At 55.9% G+C, this 24,671-nt stretch overlaps 8 protein-coding genes across 8 annotated transcripts; 6 read left to right on the forward strand and 2 right to left on the reverse strand.

Annotated features, from left to right (window-relative positions):
- Positions 1-426: 426 nt before the first annotated feature.
- LTR77_000206 (uncharacterized protein) lies at positions 427-2,968 on the forward strand (the record flags this gene model as incomplete). Its single annotated transcript, XM_064797473.1, has 2 exons — positions 427-2,556; positions 2,624-2,968. The coding sequence occupies 2 exons, from the start codon at positions 427-429 to the stop codon at positions 2,966-2,968; spliced, it is 2,475 nt and encodes an 824-aa protein (XP_064663707.1).
- Positions 2,969-3,257: 289 nt separating this feature from the next.
- LTR77_000207 (uncharacterized protein) lies at positions 3,258-6,743 on the forward strand (the record flags this gene model as incomplete). The annotated part of the gene is made up of 2 exons (XM_064797474.1): positions 3,258-3,269; positions 3,396-6,743. 2 exons carry the CDS (start codon positions 3,258-3,260, stop codon positions 6,741-6,743), a joined length of 3,360 nt encoding a protein of 1,119 aa, XP_064663708.1.
- Positions 6,744-6,839: 96 nt separating this feature from the next.
- LTR77_000208 (uncharacterized protein) lies at positions 6,840-7,561 on the reverse strand (the record flags this gene model as incomplete). Its single annotated transcript, XM_064797475.1, has 2 exons — positions 6,840-7,427; positions 7,481-7,561. 2 exons carry the CDS (start codon positions 7,559-7,561, stop codon positions 6,840-6,842), a joined length of 669 nt encoding a protein of 222 aa, XP_064663709.1.
- Positions 7,562-8,288: 727 nt separating this feature from the next.
- LTR77_000209 (uncharacterized protein) lies at positions 8,289-9,032 on the forward strand (the record flags this gene model as incomplete). The annotated part of the gene is made up of 1 exon (XM_064797476.1): positions 8,289-9,032. One exon carries the CDS (start codon positions 8,289-8,291, stop codon positions 9,030-9,032), a length of 744 nt encoding a protein of 247 aa, XP_064663710.1.
- A 796-nt stretch (positions 9,033-9,828) lies between these two features.
- Positions 9,829-10,428, forward strand: LTR77_000210 (uncharacterized protein; the record flags this gene model as incomplete). Its single annotated transcript, XM_064797477.1, has 2 exons — positions 9,829-10,254; positions 10,321-10,428. The coding sequence occupies 2 exons, from the start codon at positions 9,829-9,831 to the stop codon at positions 10,426-10,428; spliced, it is 534 nt and encodes a 177-aa protein (XP_064663711.1).
- Positions 10,429-11,093: 665 nt separating this feature from the next.
- LTR77_000211 (uncharacterized protein) lies at positions 11,094-12,023 on the forward strand (the record flags this gene model as incomplete). The annotated part of the gene is made up of 3 exons (XM_064797478.1): positions 11,094-11,260; positions 11,326-11,802; positions 11,885-12,023. 3 exons carry the CDS (start codon positions 11,094-11,096, stop codon positions 12,021-12,023), a joined length of 783 nt encoding a protein of 260 aa, XP_064663712.1.
- Positions 12,024-12,573: 550 nt separating this feature from the next.
- On the forward strand, positions 12,574-21,301 carry LTR77_000212 (uncharacterized protein; the record flags this gene model as incomplete). The annotated part of the gene is made up of 2 exons (XM_064797479.1): positions 12,574-16,896; positions 17,333-21,301. 2 exons carry the CDS (start codon positions 12,574-12,576, stop codon positions 21,299-21,301), a joined length of 8,292 nt encoding a protein of 2,763 aa, XP_064663713.1.
- A 140-nt stretch (positions 21,302-21,441) lies between these two features.
- Positions 21,442-23,772, reverse strand: RFG1 (slightly ste11-like protein; the record flags this gene model as incomplete). The annotated part of the gene is made up of 2 exons (XM_064797480.1): positions 21,442-23,225; positions 23,277-23,772. 2 exons carry the CDS (start codon positions 23,770-23,772, stop codon positions 21,442-21,444), a joined length of 2,280 nt encoding a protein of 759 aa, XP_064663714.1.
- Positions 23,773-24,671: the final 899 nt, after the last annotated feature.

A 24,671-nucleotide genomic window follows, 5' to 3' on the forward strand; every position in this document is an offset into this window, starting at 1 on the left:
TGTCGGTAAATCTACGCAAGGTAAACGTGGAAGTCGACATCGATCGTTGCGAAGTCGATATAAGAAAGTCCGAATCTGCTAGATATAGATATGGTTGATTCCATCGGTTGCCACGCGCAGTCAACGTTAATCTCCATCAAATGCTTCGCCGCTGAAGAATGGTTGGTGGAGCTGATCTGGATCGCGGCAACGAGCGACTTGGCTGGGCAACTTGCGCCTCGATGCGCCCAGCGCTGACATGGAGCACTGCGTACACTCTTCGATGATACATAGTCCCTCGTTCTAATACTGCAACCCTTTTTGGAGTCATTCGCTTTGCTTATACACATACCGGCAACAGATCCGATTTACAAAAGCGCAAACATTGCATGACCCCGACATCCCGCCACGCAGTCCTACATCCTCGCCGGCCTTCTGTAGGCGGCTATGCAGCTACCCTTTCAACTCCTCTCGCTCGTCGTTGCTGCAATCTCACCCATAGCAGAAGCGAGTTCGCGGATACGGAATCCCATAGGAGCGCTCTCGACAGTACAGAATGCGACGATCCACACGCATAATCACCGGGTCACGGCGCTGTCCAAGTTTGATCTCACCTTCAACATCCGCGACGACCTGTACGTCAAGTTCAAGCTCGAGCCGAACCACGACATCCTCGCGGGCGATGCATCGGTGTCGTATCTAGCACCGGACGGGCAGGTGGCGCATAAGGAGTATGTGGACAGGCTAGGGCATAAAGTGTTCAAGGGGTCGTCATGGATATCTCGGCCGAACGTTGGACAGAACGAGTGGATAAGAGTCGGATGGGCACGGGTGCTGGTTAGGGACGATGGGAAGAGGCCGTTCTTCGAAGGGGCGTTCGCGGTGGATCGCGATCACCATCATATTCAGAGTTCGGCGAATTATGCGCGGACGAAGCATTGGCAGGATCCGTATGCGGATGAGCTGGATGATGGGGAGGAGTATATGTTGATTTGGAGGGACTCTGATATCCTGCCGAGCGAGCGGTTGCCGCATGATGATTTGAGGAGGCGGGCTGTGAATGAGGTGCCGTCGTGTCAGGCGGATGGGTTGACTTTCAATACGGATCCGGAGCATCCTGTGTATCGGGGCATGTTGGGCCTGGCGCCGAAGAAGACGTACGGGGTGATGGACTTCTCGCACCTCTTCGGCAAGCGTCAGATCGATAGCACGACTGGTGGCAACAGTGGTGGCGTCAACCTTCGGAGCACCATCGGCGACAGCACGGGATGTCCAACGACGAACAAGGTCGCGTTGGTCGGGGTGGCGACGGATTGCACGTATACCGGCTCGTTCAACTCATCGCAGACGCTGAGGGAGAACGTCATTAATCAGATGAACACTGCTTCGGCGGTATGGGAGGACTCATTCAAGATCTCGCTCGGTCTGCAGAACATCACCATTCAACCGGAGGAATGTCCTGGCACACCACCTAATACTGCTATGTGGAACCAGCCTTGTACTTCCGGCGCGAATATTCAAGATCGACTGAACTACTTCTCGGAGTGGCGAGGCACGCAGCAGGATGATAACAGTCACTGGACTTTGCTCAGTACCTGCAATACTGGCTCTGCAGTTGGCCTTGCATGGCTTGGACAAGCTTGTATCAACACTGCATACAACGCGAACAATAGCCAGACAGGGAATGGCCAGACTGGTGGCGGCGGGTCTGAGACCGTTACGGGAGCAAACGTTGTCATCCGCACCCAGGGCGCCAATGAGTGGCAGATCATCGCCCACGAGACCGGCCACACATATGGCGCCGTACACGACTGCACATCCCAAACTTGCGCGGATGCGGACTTCGTCAACTCGCAACAGTGCTGCCCTCTGAGCCAAAATACTTGCGATGCCGGCGAGCAGTACATCATGAACCCGTCCACATCTCAAGGCATCACCGACTTCAGCCCTTGCTCAATTGGCAACATCTGCAGCGCTATCGGCCGCAAGTCGGTCAACACGGACTGCCTCTCTGACAATAGGAATATTCAAACCTACACTGGTCAACAATGTGGCAACGGTATCGTCGAGCCCGGTGAAGACTGCGATTGCGGTGGTGCCGAGGGCTGCGGCGACAACTCCTGCTGCGAACCCGAAACTTGTACATTCAAGGAAGGCGCCGTCTGCGACGACGCCAACGAGGACTGCTGCGACCAATGCCAGTTCAAATCCCAAGGCACTGTCTGCCGCGCCAGCGGCGGCGACTGCGATCCGCAAGAAGTCTGTCCCGGCGACTCGGGCGATTGCCCAGCTGATGACACGGCACCAGATGGTCAGGACTGTGGTGACGGGCTGCAGTGCGCGTCCGGACAGTGCACGAGTCGCGACATGCAGTGTAAGACGGTCATGGGCAGCTATACGCAAGACAACGACACGCATGCCTGTGATAGCCAGGGGTGTCAGATCAGCTGCGCGAGCCCGGAGTTTGGGTATGGGACGTGCTATGGTCTGCAGCAGAATTTCTTGGATGGGACGGAGTGTGGTGGTGGCGGGCATTGTCAGAATGGGCAGTGTAAGGGGACTTCGTTTGGTGGAGAGGTAAGTCATTCTGAGCGTGGCATTTATACCTGTCGAAGGCGTCTGCTAACGGGGTCCCTTTTCAAAGGTAAAATCGTGGATTGAGGACCACAAGGCCGTCGTAATAGGCGTCGCCTCCGCCGTCGGCGGCCTCCTCCTCCTCTCTATCCTCGGCTGCCTCCGCAGCTGCTACAAGCGTCGCAAGATGCGCAAACAACAACCGCCTCGCCCACCACCCGGCGGCTGGGCAGGCTGGCAGGCTCGAGGCCCGCAGCCTTACCCGCAGATGGCGCAGAACCCTGGGCATGGGTGGTATGGTGGCAGTGGTGGGAGTTCGCAGCCCGTAATGAGTGGAGCAAGATCAGGGCCAGGGGGTTGGGACACGCCGCCTCCGCCGCCGCCGGCTTATGCTGGACGGCCGATGTATGGTTGAGGGGGGTTTGATGATGTTTTATGACTTGCATAGCTCGGTTTGTATATAGCGTGTTTTTGGGAATGAGAGTTGGGTACCGCACGCCCCTGAGATTTGGCCTTTTAACAGCTGCATTTCCTACATTGCTCCATGCTCTTCGATCAAACTTACGTCGTGCTGTTCCAGAGCGGCCATCTGAATATATACTGCCATACATACAGCTATGCTTGCCTTACACTTCGCTCTGAGCTATTCCTTCCTCGTTGGATGATTAATCACATGACCATCTCTCCCGCGGCGAACTCGGGGCATGACTTCAAATGTTTGTGGAAAGCTTGAACTCGAGACAGCACTTTTGCTATACCTCAATCGAATGCGTCCATTAACTCGCCAAAGCGCTCGCCTGGCTGGGTCAAGTCAGGTCAGGTCTTCCTCCGTCCCAAGGCAGCGTGTAGACCGACAGTACCGCTCTTTCCACATCACCAGCCGGAAGCGCAACAACGACCCTCGAAGCCCAAACAATTCTAATCATCACACACCGGTTAATGGCTGGCATAATACCCAGGCGGAGTCTCGCAGACATGATGAAGGGACAGAGCTGGAGGGTGGCGAGCATGGAGAGATCAAGAATGGCGCCTTTCCCAGGCCGGGCAATAGCACCAGACGAACGTTGAGACAACGGCGGATGAACGATGTTCCTAAGCCACCGCCTATACCGGAGTGGTTTTTGAAACATAATGTCAGACTGATAGAGGAGAGGAGAGAGGATAAGGAGAGCTTTTGGGAGGAGTATAAGATTATTCGGTGCGTTGACACTGAGACGGGACATACGCTCTTCACACTTGACTACTACGAGCCGCTGTATACTGAGAAGAGTGTTGAGAAACTCCAGAAGAGGTTGGAGTCTCGGAAGAACAAGGCTGGAGTACCACCAACAACAGAGGACGCTTCTGAAGGAGGGACTAGTGAACTGGGCCAGCACTTCTTCGATCAGAAATACTCCACTGAAGGAACCGCGGGCAGCCATGCTAGCTCGCAAGAGCATGGAGAACAGCCGTTCATACCGCCTTCAAAGAATCATCCCGATCCGCTCCTTCGCAGAATGATTTCGGTCAGAGATTGGGACTCTGATCCGATGAGATACCCATTTCTGGAGGCCGAAATGACTGTGCGAGCAGCGCTCTCACTTCCAAGCGAGCATCAGCCTTCCTCGATGTTTGCCACAGACAGGGTGGATTTGTCGTTGCAATGCCCGGATCCCAACAGTCACGGGCAGATGGAGGAATTCGTGCATGAGCTTGCTCGCGTAGTGGGTGCCGATTTGGTTAGGCTGGACGCCAACGATCTGGCGGAGCTGTCGGATGAGTATGTTGGGCAAGGGGACGATGCGCCGGGGTCGTTCTCAAACCTGGGGTACGAAGTCTTCGATGGATTTGAAGCTGGTGGGGGCGCCCAAAGATTGAATGCCTTCCGCACGCCGCCCGGCCCAGACGAGGCGAACGAGATGGACGAAGAGGAGGAGGCAGAGGAGGATGACCACCACAGTGGTGCAGGCGGCGGCTTCGGCTCAATGGGCGACCTTGCGAAAGCCCTTCAGTCTGGTGGTCTAGGAAAGGTTTTGGGAGGCCGCATAGTTGGCATCGGCATTGGTGGATCTCAATTCGGTCAGCAGGCAGCTGGTGATCCACGACAGTCTAAGAGCGCCTCAGCCACCAACGGCTCTGAGGCGAACAGAGATGATGCACGTTTGACAGCGCTTTTCGACAGCTTGCTCAACGCGACAGCAGAAAAACGGGCGGCATCCGCAAAGTGCAGCAGCGATGAATCTACAACGCACAACCGCGCAGCCCCGAAATCTGAATCGACTTCGTGGCAGAAAGCTCTTAAATCACTGAGAGAGGCGGACAGATGGCAACGGCACAATACCAGCCTCCTGCTTGCCCATCTCGACCCTGTCTTAAAGCGCGATGACCCTACTCAAATCCCGTTCCAGCTTACACAACAGCCATCAGGTGGATCTGCCGGCACTGCTTCAGTTGCCAAAGACTCCTTGAGGAAAACCATCATCCATGTGCCCGATCTACGTGACATCTGCGATTCCAAGCTGGGCGAAAACATCATCACACGCCTAAGCAAAGTCGTGAGGAAGCGAAGGCGTAGCGGCGAACGCATTATGATTGTCGGAACGACGGCACAAGATGTGCCTGGACCTTTCACTTTCGCTGGAGACCGCCACGAGGACTTTCCTTTCCGCACCATGACAGTACCCCCGGGACTCGAGTGGCTAGATGCAGAGAGTGGTGGCCAACTGGTAGGCAGGCGACCAAGACTACCAGAGAAAGACCTCGACAATCCCACGCGGGCTCGGATTTTAGACATCAACCTTCGCCACATCCAGTCGATGCTGCGGCGCATGAGGCCGGGATACGATGTCGATATGTGTTCTGCTGCTGCTCGCAAGCAGCTGAACTTACCTGGTATGCACTTCTTGACCGAGCGCGTCCTTACTCTGGACCAGGTGCAACGGCTCGCTCTGGCAGCCGTGGGGTTGCAGCATTCCTATGTCAAGGCGGAAGGGGTGCAGCCCGTTCATGTTGCTTTGGCTGCATTCATCACAACACGGACCGATCATGTGCAGCATTGCTGGTCCCTCAACAAGGAGAAGATGCGAGCGGACAAGATCAAGACAGACAGCAGCGGTGGCGAGAAGTCTCAAGGCAAGCTCGACGGCGAACGCGGCCAGGCGCGGATCGATCGGATCAAGAAGTCGTTGAACCAGCATGAGAACCGCCTTTTGAACGGTGTTGTCGATGCGGAGAAGATCAAGACTGGCTTTGGCGATGTGCACGCAGTGCCTGAGACGATTGATGCGCTGAAGACTGCAACGTCACTCTCCTTGCTACGACCAGATGCTTTCAAGTATGGTGTCCTCGCCAACGACCGTTTGCCAGGACTGCTGCTGTACGGCCCACCCGGCACCGGCAAGACACTACTTGCGAAAGCGGTGGCCAAGGAGTCGAAGGCAACGGTGCTCGAAGTCAGCGGTGCCCAAATCTACGAGAAGTATGTCGGTGAGGGCGAGAAGATGGTGCGAGCAGTCTTTAGCCTTGCGAAGAAGCTGAGTCCTTGTGTGGTCTTCATCGATGAAGCAGACGCCATCTTCGGCAGCCGAAGTAATGCGGGTAATAGGAACACCCACCGCGAGATCATCAATCAATTCCTGCGCGAATGGGACGGCATGGATGACCACGGCTGCTTCATGATGGTTGCGACCAACAGGCCGTTTGACTTGGATGATGCTGTGCTGCGACGGCTTCCGCGACGACTGCTGGTTGATTTGCCGGTGGCGAAAGATCGAGAGTCAATCCTCGGCATCCACCTACGAAATGAAGCTCTCGACTCCTCGGTCTCGCTCGCGAAACTTGCTGAACAGACGCCATACTACAGCGGCTCCGATCTCAAGAACCTCTCCGTCGCGGCAGCACTGGCGTGCGTCCGTGAAGAAAACGAGCTCGCCGACATCCGCAAGGACGATACGGAGTTTCAATTCGCTGAGAAGCGTACGCTGACTTCGAAGCATTTCGAAAAGGCTCTCTCGGAGATTTCTGCTTCAATTAGTGAGGACATGAAGTCGCTCACAGCGATCAGGAAGTTCGACGAGCAGTATGGAGATCGCAAGGGTAGGCGGAAGAAGGTTGGGTATGGGTTTAGCGCTACTGATGGGGAGGTGGATGAGAGTGCTGTGAGGGTGAGGCAGGATGCTGCTTCGTCTTCAACTTCATCACCACCACCGTGAGCTGTCGAGTCTGCGGGCACATCAGCCTCTCGGCCACAGCCCTAGATAGAGAGGAACACTGATAATGATACACGTCGCGCTACCGACCCTCACGCTTTAATGTTTCTGCTTCATCTTCTCCTGCCGCTTCCGCTCTACGAGCTCCTGAAACCGCCAGAACGAAAACACGCCTTCCACAAACGTCGTCCCCGCCCACTGCCACCACACCGCCGTCCTCGGATTCACCGAATGCTTCGCCAGATAGTTTGGCACAAAGTACGCCAGCTCCGACCCATGGATAACCACCATCCCACAGATCAGCCACGGCTGAATCGTCCAACTAAACTTCGCGAACCCCGCCCCTAACACCTTTTCCACTACCCCTCCCTGCTCAAACCACCACCGCTGACCATAAGCCACGAGCGTTGCCGCCACCACCACAAACACGACTAAGTCCATCCCCCTCGGCGGCACGAACTCCGTAACCGTAACATCCGACCTTCCAAGCGCGGCGAGACACTCCTGATCCATCTCCACGACCCTTTCCCGCGTCTCGCGGTAGGATTTCAGGGGTGGAGTGAAAGGGATACGGTGGATTTTGCCACCGGCGGTGAAGGTCATGGAGGAGAGGTCTACGTCGGTCATTTTGGAGTTTGAGGCGGTCCAGAGGGGGAGGTGGGCGTAGTGTTGAAGGTAGCGGATTATCTGACGGCGTGTTAGTGAGGGTTGGGATGGGAGGGAGAGGGGGAGGGACGGACGGAGTCGTGGTGGTCAGCGTTCATGTGGGTTGTTATGCGGTTGCGGGCTGCGGCGTCTTGAGTTTCTTGGGGTTGTGACATTGTGGGTGGTTGAGGTGAGATGGTGGATGGAAGGTGTGGACGATGGGTTGTTGATGCTTTGATGAAGGTTTGGCTCTATTGATGAACATTTATTGTTGGTTCTACATGTCTGCACCCTTCGATTTGCCTTTCGAAGCCGAAGTCGGCATCATCGAGGACTGCGATTCTCCAGGTTCAATCATCCCAAATTCATCGCCTTATGTCCTTCAATAAATCGACGGTGCCATGCTCTCTACGAGCGTAGGCCTACAAGGTCCAAACGAAGCAGTGGTGAGGTGGTTGGGACACGAGAGGTCGTTCCTGCTCTCTTGCGTCGGCCACCGCCGCCGGGCTGCTCTCGCCATCTCCGCTTCATCTTCGGGGGACATCCTTTCAACACCGCTTGCGCAGCATGACACCACTTCTGCCAACTTCGTGTCTTTGTGAACGCGATCAGCGTCTTCGTGCTCATGCGCCACACTGCTCGGTTGAAGTGCCGAGGATCCTTCGATGATCACAGACACTGGCAAGGGTGTACCTTGCTTCACTCACACATCCCTGCACAGGTGGCTGGAGCTGGTGGAGCAGGACGTTGCGTCAGCGCAACCAGGTCCCTCCAGGACGAACGCGCCTTTACGGGGGGTCGCGAAACAGGTTTGCACCGCTCTCTTTTCTCCTTCTCATCTGAACCTCTCTATCTTTTCATCCCATCTATCTACACCGCAAAAGTCAAGCGCATACCATCACAATGTCTGCGCAAACCGAGGAAAACGAACAGCAGGCCTCCGCGAACGCGGAAGGCTCCATGGGCTTGGGCGCCAACGCCGCTGGCTCTGGCTCTGTGCAATCGAAGCAGACGCAGAAGAAGACACCGAAGAAGCTGGGCTCCAAGAAACCTGAGCCCCAGCAGCAACCTACTCCCGAAGCTACTCCAGACGCCGAAGGCGAGGGTGAAGCTGACGCTCAAGCTGGCGCAGAGGCTGGAGCAGAAGCCGACGTTGAGGAGGAAGCCCAGCCGCAGCAGGAGCAGCAACGCAACCAATCTCGCCGCCGCCAAAGCCGTGGCCGCGGTAGGCGCGGAGGGCAGGAGAGCGACACCGAATCTATCGCCCGCAGCGATGTGAGCGCTTCTGGAGGCCGCCGTCAGCGCCAGCGACAAAAGAAGCAGCAAGGCCAGACGCAAACGCAGACCCAGGAGAAGGGCCAAGGCAAGGGCAGCCCACTCGAAGGCATCACCGAGGACCTTCCAGGCGGCGAGCTTGTCAATGGCGCCGGCGACATGGTGCAGAATACTGCTGGGCAGGCAGTTGGGCAGGCTGGAGACACGGTCGGCAATGCACTGGGCGGGCTTACTGGAGGCAAGCAGGAAGGCGGTCAAGAGGATGGCGGTGGTGGTGAGCAGCTGAGGCTACGATTGGAGCTGAATCTGGATATTGAGATCCAGCTTAAGGCGAAGATTCATGGTGACCTTACGCTTGGTCTGCTCAACTAAGCTGGAGGGACGTCTGGTTGGAGTTTGGATATGCGTGTCTATGTAACTACTCTATGTGCGATGGTGTGTCGTTGGAGTTGGAGATTAGGATTGGAATTCGCAATGCTGTTCACACTTGCTTCCTACTCCACCGCTTCCCACTCTCAATCTTCTCCTGCACATGACCGCATTCGTGACCGCCCTCCCAGCCTCATCTAATCGACAGATGATGGCTCCCCTGCCACGCTACGCGTACTTCTCGTTACCATGGCTCACTCCCCAAAGCACGTTTTCTCTCGCGCGAACTCTCATCTCAAGCAACCAACTGCCGTAGAACATTCAACCGAAGTCCGGTTCTTCCTCACGCGACCAAAGTCAAACCGCTTTGACATGCCAACTTCTCTCCTTGCAACAAAGGTGGAATCGTCCCCACGGCGCGACACTTTCAGTCACGCTCGCAGGCGAGCGAACTCGATCGGGCAGCGCTCCTCGTCCGAAACAGGAGGGCGAAGTGCGTGCAGCGGGCTATGACTTCATACGCGTGGCTGGTGAGCGCGAGTGCAGGGGTGAGCTGGACCAAACAGGTTTCTCTGCATGATCCGAGCAGGGGTAGGTCGGCTTCACGATTGTCGCCTTCGAGGGGCAGCATGATGGCTGGGCTGGGTTGCGTGTGCAAGGTCGTCGGCTTGTGTTGCCGGACGGTTTTCTTGCCTAGTCGTTACTGCTGAGTGTTGAGCGTTTGGACGTTGCTGCTCATACACGGTGACATCTTTCCCCTCCATCTCATCTCCTACCACTACCTCCCCCAACCACCACCATGAGCGGCCGCGAAGTAATCGAGCAACCCGCCCCCCTCCCCCCAACCACAAACGACGACGGCGAACCCATCAAACAACGCACCGTCGAACAGCAACAAAAATCCGACCAGGCCCTCGCCAAACACCGCCGCGAATCCGGGCAAGAAACCAATCGCTCGCGCTCCTCCTCCCGTCGAGACCGCCGCAAACGCATCCGCGACTCGCAGCGCGATGGCAAGTTCATGCAGACCAACTCGCTCGAGGCGCTGGAGGAGGCCGACGCGAACGGGGAAACGAGCGCGATGCAGCCGTTCGAGCGCATAGGGCCCGACTCGACGAGTATGGATGGGCCGGTGACGCAAGCGCGGGCGATGAGGGGGGAGATTCCAGTGAGGGGGAGTAATCCGGATCAGCCGTATTATATGACGCCGGAGCCGGAGAAGGGGGTGAGTCCTATATCACTACCAGAGGCATTGGGGTGGGATGGCAGGGTCCACTGACGGTGTGAGCAGAGCGAGTTGAAGAATCAGGACGGGTTGAAATTGTCCCTCGAAGCGAATCTGGAGATTGAGATTGAGCTCAAGGCGAGCATTCGAGGGGATCTGACGTTGTCGCTATAGTGAGTCTTCCCTCCCTCTTCCCTTCTGCTGCGTCTTCTGCTTTTTGGAAGTGCTGGTCAAGCGATGGCTGCGTATCATGGAATAACAGCCAATAGCGCGTGATCATCACACACCGAACAACCACGACTGACGGTTTTTCTCGTGCTTGTGTAGCGAATGATCTTCCTGCTCTGCATGGTTCTGGATATACGGATGGTGTTTTGGGATCATGGTACTTGTATTGGGGTTAGGCAGAGGCTTACGACGTGGGTCTATATTGAAGCTATGTGAACGATCAAGACAGGTCTTGTTACAACGTACTACAACGACCTTTTACAGACTCTCAGTCGCTTACACCGGGTCGCCTCAGGCCCGTTCGGATTTCAAGCACCCTTCTGAGATGTTGTGAAAGTAGCGATGGCTGTTGTGGATTGAGCAACGCTGCCTCGGGATCACTCCCTTCATCCACCATCCGACGCACGAAACACTCCGGTACTTTGTTCGCATAACAATCACAGCATAACAGCTAAGGGACACTTGATTCTTGCTACATGGCAGCGTTCCTCGAGATCGTTGAATTGTTTTGGCACAGAAAGACGGCTAAAGTAGAGCCCCTCCACCCCACTTGGTCCTTATCTCTACCTTACCATCTCGTCTTCACTCTTTTCTTTCTTTACAACCGCAGCATGGCACATTCTCACGACCACGGAGGCGGCAGCCACCCCCATGCTGGTGGTGAACATGGCCATACTCACGAAATCCTGGACGGTCCAGGCTCTTATCTGGGCCGCGAAATGCCCATCATCGAGGGTCGAGACTGGAACGAGCGAGCTTTTACGATTGGCATCGGTGGGTACGACACAACGAAACGCACTCGTGGAAGAGCCTAGGACTCACCAAGTGCGTCTGTACAAACAGCCCCGTCGGCTCCGGCAAAACGGCCCTCATGCTCGCCCTCTGCCTCGCCCTCCGCGATACCTACAACATCGCGGCCGTGACCAACGACATCTTCACCCGCGAAGACTGCGAGTTCCTCACCCGCCACAACGCCCTCCCCGCCCCACGCATCCGCGCCATCGAAACCGGCGGCTGCCCGCACGCCGCCGTGCGCGAAGACATCTCGACCAATCTCGCCGCGCTCACGGACCTGCACCGCGAGTTCGACACGCAGATGCTGTTGATTGAGAGCGGTGGGGATAATCTGGCGGCGAACTATAGCAGGGAGCTGGCGGATTTCATCGTGTATGTGATTGATGTTGCGGGCGGGGATAAGGTGCCGCGGAAGGGAGGACCGGGGATTACGCAGAGTGATTTGTTGGTGGTGAATAAGACGGATTTGGCCGAGTTGATTGGAGCGGATCTGGGGGTTATGGAGAGGGATGCTAGGAAGATACGGTGGGTGGTTTTCTTAAAGCTGCCGTAGAGGCAGCTGGTAAGATCTGTGAGGTCAATCGCTAACGTGTTGATGCTGTTGTAGGGAGGGTGGACCGACGATCTTCGCCCAGGTCAAGAATGGGAAGGGTGTTGATCATATCGTTGATCTGATTCTGAGCGCTTGGAGGAGCAGTGGTGCGAGTGTTGGTGGTTCTGCTCCTGCTGCGAACGGCACGAAGTAGCGAAGCCAGCGAGGGTGTCGCTGAGCCTTCTTGACGGGTTGAACCATACCTTTCCATTCGGATTCCACGCCCCAGAACGTTTGGTCGTAATCCATACCGAGGATGGAGAGATGGATATGGTGAGGTTCTAGATTGTACTTGAAATACCAATCGAACCGTGCACCTTCCCAATTGAGCTCAATGCCTCTATGAGCACGTGTCGAGCTCGTAGACATTCACGTGTGCAAGCAGGCTCATGTGCTCTGAAACAACGCGTGAACGTCTTATCTGATCGCAGTGTATCATCTACCAGAAGAGGCCAATGCAAAAGATCTGGTATGCACGTGCTAATGCACCGAAGTCGTCGAACATCTGCAAGACGTCGATCTAAAGGCTCGTGCTCCTTCGGAAAGCGCAATTGGGTTGCGCAGAACATCCCACTTCCAACTCATCTTTTCCACCTCTTCTTCTTCTTGGTATTGCGGCGCTTGCTATGAGGGACTACCTTTTTGACAAGCGTTTGGAGTGGAAGGCGTTAGAGTTGCTGTTGTAGCAGCAGACCACCACCAAGATGGCTCTCCCCGACCCGACGATCGATCCACCTCGTCTATCCTCTTCGACAAGACGATACTCCCAGAACCGATCTCCTACCCGGTCGCCGGTCCGACGACAGCATAGCGCGCGAGATTATGACCCTCTGCTACGGGATCTATCGCCAACAACAACCCTACGAGCTTTCGCCTCTTCAGACGAAGGGCAAGCGAACGATCACCTTAGTAAAAGCCTCAAGTCAGCTTCCCTGGCGCAGAGGAGGCTAGGAATACAAGCTGCGCAAAGCTGTCTGGACCTCCGGTCATGGACGCGCGAATTGGAAGCTTGGGAATGGCCGGGCACGTTCGACGAGCCGGAGCCAGCGAGGAAGAAACAGAGGATCAGTGTAATGAGCATTGGTAGTCTTGCTTCTCAGCCATCCATGACTCAGGGCGGCAATGAGGACGGACTGGAGTTCTGGGGTAGTCTTCCAGCACAAACGGCACAGACATATCAGAAACGACTGGATGAGATCACCGAAGCTTTGGAAGAGGTTGATGTTGAAGGGCTCAAGAGTTTCGTGCTCTCTGCACACCACCAGGCTGGGTATGGTGAGGTCGATGTCGACGATAGTATCGGCGCCATTGGAGCGGATACCAATCTCAAGCGCTTGGATGACTTCACGGCGCTGGTGACAGCTACGATACTCCAGTCTCTGCCGTACCTCAGCCGCCTGCATCGGTTACTCAACACTTGGAGTGTTCGTTTGAGCATACTACGCAGCGCACCAGGACATCTTCGGGACCTTGCTCAGGCCCGATTGGACTTGGATCATGGCTGGGCAGCGCTGGCAGTATCCAACCATCCAGCTGCAGCTGATGCATTGCAGAGAGCTCAAGCGACGTTCTCGAGAGATACCATGACCGAGATGAAAGATGTGGTTCAAAAGCAGGTCTCCAGCTTAGGCGGCAGACTGGACCACTTCCTGGACATGTTGGAGGGCAGAGAAGAGTGCGTTCCGGAAGCGTGGATCGAGAATTTTGAAGCGCTGGAGGAGCAGTACGGGCAATGGGTCGTTCAAGCAGAAAGAAAGGTGATGGAAGGCGAATGGAATACTTCGACGGTTCGCTTGGGCCAGCTGGACCTCGCGCAAGGTAGCGTTGAAGACGCAGATGGGGCGCAGGATATTCCGCGCAGTGCAGGCGGAGATCATGCGGTCCAGCCGTCGAGATCAGTGACTGTGGGACCAACAACCGTCTCTTCTACTACGGTAGGCTCTGCGCTTGGCACGACCAACACGACGACCCATACAACTTCTTCAGATCCTCAGAATGGGATACATACGACAACCACGCCTTTTTCGACAACGCACACCCAGACATCCGCCGAGGGACTTCCGGAAGATTCTCAGCGCTCTTCCACGATCACTACCACGCACAGCACAAGCTCCTCCATCCGCAGACATCGCTCACGGCACGTTCCTATCGACATCGAAGGCTACAAAGAGGAGTTCGTTAACGGTGGACCACCCGTCGAACCTCTTCTGGATCTTCCAAAGACCACGTCTCGCAACATCTCACCTGGGTCGGTCGCTACTCCATCCTCCGGCGACGGTGAAGCCATCAGCCAGGTAAAGAAACGAGCCGCATTCCTCAATGGCGACATCGAGAAGTCCGAGAGGCTGAATAAGAGCAAGCCTGCTCCGATTGTTCGGCCGTTCGAGCACGCTAGTAACGCGTTCACACGGCTGTTCAAGCGGGAGAAGGATGAGGAGAAGACCGAAGACCGCGCCAGGAGCACAAGCATCGGGTCGCGGGGAAGCAAGCACACGGCGAAGAAGAGCTCGCGCTCGAACATGGGCTATGCAGACCTGTTTAGCGTGCCTCATACCAAGGACGTTCCCGAGCGCATCGCTTCACCTCGACGCAGCGAGTCGCGGGCGAGAAAGGTCGATTCGCGTGTGATGGAGTTTGTGGAGTCGCAGAGCGTGCCGCCGGAGGTGCCGCAGCGCAGCTCGTCGGCAAACAGCAGGCCCAGCAGCAGGCCCAGCAGCAGACCCAGGACGCCTAGATCAGCCTCGCAACCCGCAGACGGACCTTTGAGCCCTTCAACGCAGAGTAGGCCCGCCAGCAGACCCAGGACACCCAGATCAGTGTCGCATCCGGCAGACGATCGCATGGGCCCTTCGCGGACAATGTCTAGTTATTCAAGACGGTCTTCCAAGCAGAACATCACTGCCCTGCCGATCAGGGACCAGCAATACCCGCAGCTACCAGCTATGGGCCCCGGAAGGCAGGGTCCAGACACATATCTCCCAACTGGCCTAAATTCGCCTTTCCATTCACCTACTGAAGAGGAGCAAGGTTTTGATCTGCCGGAGAACTGGCCGCTTTCTGGCGAGATCTCTCCGGTAGTAGAGGCTGAGAACCCGATGTCAGTGGGCATGGTTCTGAATGAGAAGGAGGAGTCAGAGACTGCCTTCTCGAACGAGGCTCTCCCAACTGATTTGTTCGAAGATCTCTTCGTTTCAAGCATGCCGCTGTCGCCTCATCAAGCTCTGACGTCTGGGATCAGTGGTGCGAACGAGCGGAGCACACGATTCAGTGAAGTTGGCTCGCCGTTCTCTACACGCTCACGGAGCGCCCGGGGTGACGACCATGAGTCTTACTTCGAGAGACCGGCTGCCGATCGCTCTCTCCTGCGCACAGGCGGTAGTCGAGAGAATATAAAACTAGAAGACTACGGTTTCCCGGATACCAGTCTGCCGCGGCCTGTCAGCATGGTGATGGAGGCTGACGAGAATGCTGTGGCAGAGGATGAGTTTGAGAATGGCGAAATTGAGGATGCACAGCTGTTGCGGAACGGGACGAACGCCGCTGCATACTTCGGCCGCTCTGGATCATCAACTGCATCGCCTGGTGCGAATGGTCGCCTCAGTCTGGGCACTCAAAGATCAATGAGCACACCGCCAGTCAGCCCGAGGTTACTGAAGCTACAGATACCGTCTGCTAACTCTCCGGAAGAGACCGGCTTACCTGAGACCGCTCGACGGGGCGACGTGGGTTTCATCCGTCGTGCTTCAATGAAGTCCATCGACTCGTATCCAAGGTCAAGCTTGAAGCAAGTTGATATAGCATCACCGATGTCGCAATCCCAAACGCCGCTGGATGTTACACCTGCAAGCGATGAGCGAGTCCGATCAGGTATGGAGCCCTTCACGCCCACGAGCCCGTTGCATTATAGAGACGACATGTACTTCCCAAGTCCGCCATCGGTCCCAATGCGCTCGTCCTCGCTGAGCCAAAGTCCTGAGCCGACGCGGTCGCAGGAGCTCCGTTCCCCTGCTGACCTTTGGGACCTTAACTCGGCCATGGCGAAGCACAAACGGAAACAGAGCTCCAGCAGCAGAGACCCCCGACGCTCGACTGAGAGCTCGAAGCAACGCGAGACACCGCCCAAGCTCCGCGATACGCCTCTCAAACCGGGTGAAGATAACTTCGACCGCCATGTGAGCGAGGTGCTGGATAGAGTGCACGCCTCAAACATCAAGTTCCGGACGAGACCTGGTGCTGTGACTCCTTTGCCTCAGCAGCGACCGGCAGGCAAGTCTTCGAAGGCGGCTGAACGGAACATGACTCTCGCGCCTGCTGACCCTTCCCCTAAGAAATCTGCTGCTGCGAATAAAGAGGTGAAGCTATACCATCTGATGCAAGCTGGACGCCCCGAGCCCATCAAACTCTTTGTTCGGCTCGTAGGTGAAGGCGAGCGAGTCATGGTTCGTGTCGGTGGCGGATGGGCTGATCTAGCGGACTACTTGCGCCAGTACGCTGAGCACCACGGAAGTCGAACTGTTTCGGAGGGCGGACTGCAATTGCAGACGGCCGGGCTGCCAAATGGATTCGGGAAGCGCACGTTTAGTGGACCTGCTGCTTCGCTGGCCAAGATCAATGCCCAGCGCGGAACACCTGCGACGCCTTTGACTGCGCTGCCGGCTGCTGAGAGGTCGGTGACAAGTTACGGTGAGAACGAAGACCAGTTGCATCTGCCGACAGGCGAGTCGGATGAGTCCGCAACCACCAGCCCGCTCGTGTCGCATCTCACAACGACACAACGTTCCACTCCCAAGTCGACGAAGTCTAGCTCTCGACCATCAACAGCCCACTCCGCCAAGGAAAATTTGAACACGCCTCTCGTTGAGAACTCACCAGCTGGCAGTCTGGGAATGGCCGGCCCAGCGTCTACGAACAAGACGAAGGGCGAGCTGCCGGAGCAGAAGGCACGATGGGTCGAGGGCATGATTGAGCGGGTGAGTCAGACGGCTTCGGCAGAGAAGAGTCAGAAGCAGTTCGCGGAAATGGGGAAGGTGGGTGGGACGCGGAGGGTGGTGTTTCGGAAGGGGTCGGCGGGGGATGGGAGTTGAGTGTGTGAGTAGGTTTACGCTGAATGTATATATAGTTGAGCATGGTGATTGTGACGACCATGGAGATAGATGTGGATCAATAGTGTAGAGACGAAGCGTGCTTTAGTCACGTGAAAAGATGATTCAGGGTCTGGCCCTAGTCCTGTTCTGTCGGGCTACAGATGGACTGCAAGGCAATTGCACCTACGTCTCCTGTCGCATTACATTACATTTTTCCAAGCAACTACCATATTAGCTACGTGACACACATTCTGACAATGAGATGAGGTTGCGTTGTACCATCCAATGCATAACCTGATGTCTTTGGTTTGGGCATCTTCGCCACTCCAGGCTGCATCTAGCGACGGCGACTGTCATTGATGCTATGTCTTCTGACAAGGCCGAGATGGGATACTCTACCGCGGATCAACCGACCGACTCTGGTTTCAGTCATTCGTCGCACTCATCGTCAGCGGACACCGCGTTATCTGCTTCTTCAGCGACCTTGCTGCCGTCTCCAGATCATCAGACCAGCCCAAGGAGCCGCGGCGACCCAGCATTATCGAAGGAAGCTGCGTTGTTCTTTTCAGACCTCGAGAACTACCTCCCGTTAGGCTGTCTTTGCTTTGAAGACCCGAACGGATTGCAAAACGAACAGGACTTCGACGGCACATGGCAAATCATCACACAGCTACCTCAACAGCATTCATTCGACACGCAACTAGCTTTTCACATCCACAAGCTCGTATATTCTGGTTGGATCCGTCTCTTCTTGAGTCGAGGCTTGATTGATGCACGCCATGTCATCATTAGGGTGTATATCTTGCCCTTCGACGTCGGCCTCAAATACATCGACCGGCAAGTCAAGAGGCTCTCACTTGCTCTTGAAGCCTTGGTCGCCGAGATCGATGTGAGCCCGGAGACATGGAAAGGAAGGTACGACCCAGCCAAAGCACGCCGTTTCGATACGTGGGCTTCAAGCGATGAAGGGTCGCTTTTCTGGATGTTCAATCAAGTGCCGTCTCCCTCGCCATTAGAAGACACAGTCACGGACAAATACGCACAGCTTGCGATGAAACGTCTTCTTAGCTCGAGGGTGTATGGTCTTACGACACAGTTGTACGCCTATCAACGTCGCAGCGCTGCCCTTATGCTTCAACGAGAGTCCGTGTCCGGCCTGGAACTTGATCCGCGTCTTGAGCTTCGAAAGGCTCCAGATGGCTCGGAATACTACTACGGTGCCCGCGAGCTTGATTTCAGAAGACAGCCACGGTTCTACGAGTCATGTCAAGGAGGTATTCTGGCTGAGACCATGGGCTTGGGCAAAACCGTGATCTGCTTGTCTCTGATTTTGGCGACAAAGGACCACCCTCCGAAAGTCCCAGCCCAATACAGCCTACCGCAAGTCCGAGAATCCACTGCCAGCCTAGCGAACATGGCTGTCTCGAATGTCCACAGGAAGTCGATGCCTTGGAAAGCCCGATTCGCTCGGATTGGACGTCGCGACAGTGATGATCTCGACATTTGGCGTGCGATCATGGAGAAAACGCCTCCAACCTACGAAATCCCCCTAGAGCCAGTACGGTGGAATCGAAAGACCATCGAGCCGCCTCCGAAGAAGATGTTACTCGCTGCAACCACTGTCATTGTCGTGCCACGAAACCTATGTAGGCAATGGCAGTCCGAGATCCAGAAGCATGTGAATGAGAATCTACTGCGTATGTTGGTGATGGACAGCACGAAGAAGACTCTGCCTCAGCCGGAGGAGATTGCGAGCCACGACATCGTTCTCTTCACTCGCGGCCGGTTTGAAGCAGAGATCCGTGACGGCTCAGATGCTCAGGGACGCCGATTGGGTACGACACAGCTCCTATGCCGCTGTCCCTACATTGGCGCAACTCGTGTTCGAGACTGTCATTGTCTCCGCACAGATCAGCTCTACGACTCACCACTCAAGCATTTACACTTCAAGCGACTGATCATCGACGAGGGCCACTTCTTCTCGAACACGAATAACGCTGCGGTGACTGTAGCGAACAAGCTGATCGCAGCGGATGCTCGTTGGGTTGTGAGCGGGACACCCGCGAAAGATCTCCTTGGTGTTGAAGTCGATATGTCTTCTGCTGAGAACTTGTGGCGTACGCCGAATACCAAAGACTCTCGAGACGCTGTTATGCAGCAACGGCGACACTTCAGCAAGAAGGATGATACGGATGGTGCGATACGAAGTCTTGGTGCACTGGCCAGCAGTTTTCTCAAGATCAAGCCCTGGGCGGCTTCTGACAACACTGAAAAGGGCCTGCAGTGGGAAGACTACATATACCGTCATGAAGATATGCGTAAGCGGACGTTCTCTGGCTTCTCGACATGTTTGAGGCGGACATTGAATGCTATGGTCGTGAAAACACAGCCGGAAGATGTGGAGAAGGATCATCAACTTCCACCGCTGAGCCATGAGGTCGTTCGCCTGGAGCCCTCGTTCTATGACAAGCTCACTGCAAACATGTTCACTCTGGTCTTGACGGCGAATGCTGTCACCTCGGAACGAACCGATCAAGATTATCTCTTCCACAAGAACAGTCAGAAGGCAAGATCTCAACTGATTGGCAACCTGCGACAGAGTGCTTTCTTCTGGTCTGGATTCAGCGAGGCAGATGTGCTAGCATCTATGAAGAGTAGCCGGGCGTACCTGCGCAAGGAGAATACTGGGTGTACCCAAGCTGACCGCGAGTTGCTCTTCAAGACCATGAATTTCGCGGACACCGTGCTTATGTCGGAAGGTTGGAAGGCTCTCAGCCGCTCACACGAGCTTGGTCTCTTCGTAGATGACTGGCCGGAGGAAAGTGCGGAGCACTGGAGCTTCGACGGTACACAAAAGCCGCTTTTGACTGGCATCTCGCAGCTCCTTGAAGCGCAGAAGTACGTTAACGAGCGAGTTGGCCAAGACGACCCTGGCGAAGGCTTATCTGGTACTGGTATCAAAGCGCTCGCTGCAGCCAAGCATGGCATTGTCAAGGAAGAAGGCGGCCGGGGCCAAAAGGATGAGAAGCCGGTGCTCACGAAAGGTGGCATCCCAACGTCGTCGATCGATGGAGAGCCAACCCTCAGACGCCGAAGCTCGGTGGGTGGGAAGGTCTCGCCCAAGAAGGCGCCAAGGACGTTCAAGATTGTCAAGCCCCGTGAGAGAAGACGCAGTGCGCCGGCGGTAGCCAAATCGCCGGCCACGATGCATACTCCGGTCGTCGAGAATGGCGAGTCAAGGTCTCCTGCTTTGCCACTGGCAACGATGGAAGACGCAGAAATTGTGAAACCTTCAGCGGCGCTCCCTTTTGACTCGCCGTTTTTGCGGAGCCGTATCGTTGGCACTACTTCCGCAAAGCTCAGCTACTTAGCAACGCAGGTTCTGAAGTACTGCAAGCAGGAGAAGATACTTATCTTTTACGATGGAGATAACGCGGCCTACTACATCGCTCAAATGCTGGAGCTGCTCCACATCCGTCACGAGATCTACGCAAAAGGGCTCGCCGCCCATTTGAAGTCGGAGTATGTGGTTCGATTCGATCAAGAAGCAGAAGACCGTGTCCTGCTCATGGACGTTCGCAACGCCGCCTTCGGCCTGAACCTACCATCAGCTTCTCGCATCTACTTCGTCAACCCGAGCTGCCGGCCCAATATCGAAGCCCAAGCCATCAAGCGAGCTCACAGGATTGGCCAAACGCGGCCGGTGCATGTGGAGACCTTAGTGCTGAGCGGAACGATCGAGGAGAAGATGCTGGAGCGGTCCAAGCGTATGACGAGATCAGAGCATCGAGATGCCGGTCATCTCGAGGACGACGTTGGGATCCGGGAGATCATACAGGGAGCTCGCATCATTCCTGTGACGGAGGACGAGCGCAATGGTCGTGGTCAGATGGCAGCTCTGGATGAATCGCAGCAGCTTTGGTGTCGGGAGGGCTACTCAAGTCTCGCGAAGAGTCAACCAGCAGCCACAGACGACCAGGTTCCTGTCAAGAAGCGCAAGCGCAAGGATAGCGCTAACCGTGGCAACGAGGCAAAGTCAAGCAAACTTAAGCCCAGCGTGCGGAGGACTTTGGCATTCGTCGATTGCGGCTCTCCGAACACCACTGGCTCCATGCAAGCTCCTTCTCAGAACGGCCGGGGCAATGATTCAGATCCGTATGCGCAATCGGGAGCAAGCAACCCGTCGACACATCTAGACTCAACAAGCTCTCGGCAGGCGCCAGAGCAAACGATCACCAGTGCAGTCGGTGATCTAGCTCTACTGGACGACCAGGCTCGAAATGGTTTGACAGATCCCACGGGGCGTGAAAATCAAGACTTGATGCGGCACATCCTAACGCTGCTGTGACAGAAAGCCACTTCTTGTACCATAGCTGTATAGTCCTGAGCACCAATGGCCTTCTTGCCAAAGGCGCATCTACATAGCTCATCACTTCTATATCGTAACGCTCCAATGCTGCCACCGGTCATTTACCTGATCATGCATCATCACTTCCTACTCCCAAAAGCTTTCACCCACTCACTGACCTCAAAGCCCACCCTGCGAAGCGCAGACGGCTCCAATTGCATAGCCATGTCCTTCGCTTCACCCTCACCCATCTGCTCCTCATTCTGGTTCCGCCTCACCACGAACAACGCCACACCAGTCTTCTCATCACTTGCCTCAATCTCCATCGACGGCTTCCCGCTCTCGCCCACTGTGCCGTCACGGACGTAGATCGTAAGGTCTGGACCGATGATACCACGCCAGTGCGTCGCAGCCCACTTCCAGTGGTCGTCCGGGTGGTACGGGTCCGTTCCGCCGATCGGGATGGCGCAAGCGAAGCGGTTGCTGGCGTGCAGAGAGTAGTTGGCGATGATGGAGACGGGCTTCGGGCCTTGGAAGCCTACTGTGCTTGTGCTCGAGATGGTGGATGAGCGCTTGTCGATGTCCATCTTCTGCGACTGGTTCGCATCGTTCGAGGAAGTGTCGCTCTTCGCGGTAGCGTCATGCTGGATGCCGGACTCGCTGGCTTTCCTGCTGCTTGCGCCGCGTGCATCATCATGGTTCGGATCAGTCATAGCAGCGTCAACGACAGCCTCCTGGTGCATAGTAAGCGAATCAACAATATCGTCGCTCTTGCCCAGCCATTCGGCAGCTAAGCGATGACACTGCGCCATCATCTGCTTCTTGTTGCCGTGAATGCTGATATCAGGACTCTCAAGCATGGACAGGCGAAGGTCGTCGTCTCGGCTCAGCTCTTTCCTGAGCCACTCGGCGAGAGCAGCAGCCGACTTGGCGCTGTCGCCTTCGACTGCAATGAACGGTCCACGACGAGACTCTGTTCTGGCTGGTGGCGCGACCTGGCTCAAGACCTTGAGCTTGTTGCGGAAGCCGAACTCCATGATTTGGGATTCAGCCGATCTGATCATGCTTCCAGTAGTTGGCGGCTCATCACCGGTCCCTGCCGTTTGGATGGGCGGCAGGATCAAAGATCGATCATGGGCCGCATGCCCTTGAGACATTCTGTGCTGTTGATAGCCCATTCCAGGTCGTGGAGGTGGGCCCATAGGACCTGGTGGGCTGACCACTCCGCGCAGTCCAGGAAGACTCTCGCGGCGAACGTGGCCCGATGGAGGAGGGTAGGCGTGCGGTGGCTGTGGGACTTGGCCGAATGGGAAGGGGGTACCTGGACCGACTGGGACACCGTGTGGCACGACTCCATAGCGCGGAGGCATCGCACGAGTCACCGCGACAGGATGATCGCCGTTGTATCGACGGCGCTTGTTGCCCGGACTCAATGAACCGACGTCGTCTCTCTCATCCGGGTGAGCGTTGTGGTAAGGAGACATATTGGGATGTTGTTGCTTGAGTCGCTGAACACCAGGAGATTGCAGACTGAGATCCCGAAGTACTGGCAGAGTCCTGGTCACCGGTGTGATGGTCGATGAGCCTGGTGTCGGAGGAACAGAAGTACCAATCGAGAAGGGCGTCGACGGTGTTAGAATTGTTCTGCCACCGCACTTCTGACACTTCGGCTTCGCACCAGCGAACGACTGATCGCCTGAGAGGCTGTTCCGACGACCGTTGCGCTTGGGCTGGTAACGGTAGGTCGGATACTGCTGTTGATGCCGGAGCTTCTCCTCTTCTGCGAGAGCTTTCCACTTGCCTTTCTCGTCTGGCGGCAAGCCCTGCCACCTCTCGCCAATGATCTTGGAGATCTCCGGGTTGGCGAGACCTGGGTTCTGAGCGACAACGTTGGCTTGGTAGTGCTGACGGTAGAGGATGAAAGCTGCTTCAAGTCAGCATAGTTTACGAGGATTTGAACGATGACGATACGTACCGTTACGAGGTCGAGGAACCTTCGGCTCTGGTTGGCAGATGCAGACGTGTGTAGGCTGCTCACCACTGTTCACCCTGCTATGCGAAGGCGAGACTTCAGCACTCGACAGCGCTTTGTCCTCTTGCTCAACAAAACCCGCGCTCCGCTTCCTTGTTGACTTGAAAGGCGGGCTTTCTTCCGGCGTCAATGGAGCGGTAGAGCCGGGTAAAGGACTCGGAGAGTGGTTACGAGGGCGCAGGGAGACCGTCGACGAGCTTCTTCTACTTGGTGTAGGAACGGCGGCTGCTTGACTTGGTTGAGACACGTCGGTGCGAGACTTGTTCGAGACGACTGGCTCGGTCTGACTCTCGTCAAACATGTTTCGCTTCCAAAGTTGTCTAGTGAAGACGATGTGTCCTGTAGCATCAGAAGGCGGACGAGACGCCTGGAAGCTGTCGTGGGGTTGTTGCCAGCCGACGAGTTCGTGAGGTGCGGCAGGTTGGTAGGAGGCAAACATTCGAAGAACAATCGAGCAGGCCTTTGCAAGCCTCTTGTTCGGCAGTGGTTCCCTTCAATAGTGAAAGAAAAGCATGCTCAATAGCATGGCACGACGAATCAAGCGTTGCCATCATCGTACGAAAGGACCTTTGTTCCTATTATCTTCGCCTGCCTGTGGCATGGAGTCCTTTGTCCAATGACGAGCACGGTCAAGCAGCGATGTTGCGATTGTTGCGGAGCCGACGCATTACTGGGTCACAGGCTGAGCGAAGTTTCTCTTTGTTCTTTGTTGGTGTGGTGCGGCACCAAGCATGCCGGAAACGGCCTATTTCGGAACATCAGGTGGTTCTGAGACATTCCAGCGGTAAGCATGCAAGGAGGCCGTCGAGAGAAATGCAGGTAGCAAAAATACCAGACAATTGCATGAGCAACCACACGCACGAACACCGGTGGCGCGTTTGCTGATCGAGAGGTTGCTTCGCTATAGCAACAGCAGCGTGCAACCGTGTGGAGGCCTGTACCACCCTCTGACTTGTTCCAAGCATATTCTATTGATGCTGTGAACATCGGTGTTGCCGGCGGCCAATAGTTGCAGCCGCACCTGCAGAATCACTGCCTCTGCGATGTAGGCTGGTTGCTATTCCTATGACCCGACGAACGCAATAATAACGTGAGGTGCCACCACACAGCAGGCTCTGTCGGGACGCAACGTGATGTGAGCGGCCGTCGACTGGTGCAGCGAGCATTGAGCGGACCGAGGTGGTTGTCGTCTTGCCCAAGCTGCTGGCTGAGGAAACATGCACATCGTACGCTTGGTTCCTCATATGTACTGCCCTCGTTCGGCCAGCGTGGCCAAATGGGAAGGACATGGGACAGTTCGCTGAGGGCTCACAGGTAGAAGAGACAAACAACTCGTCA

This window comes from Saxophila tyrrhenica (genome assembly GCF_035928015.1).
Source record: "Saxophila tyrrhenica strain CCFEE 5935 chromosome Unknown scaffold_1, whole genome shotgun sequence".
Lineage (NCBI taxonomy): Eukaryota > Fungi > Ascomycota > Dothideomycetes > Mycosphaerellales > Extremaceae > Saxophila > Saxophila tyrrhenica.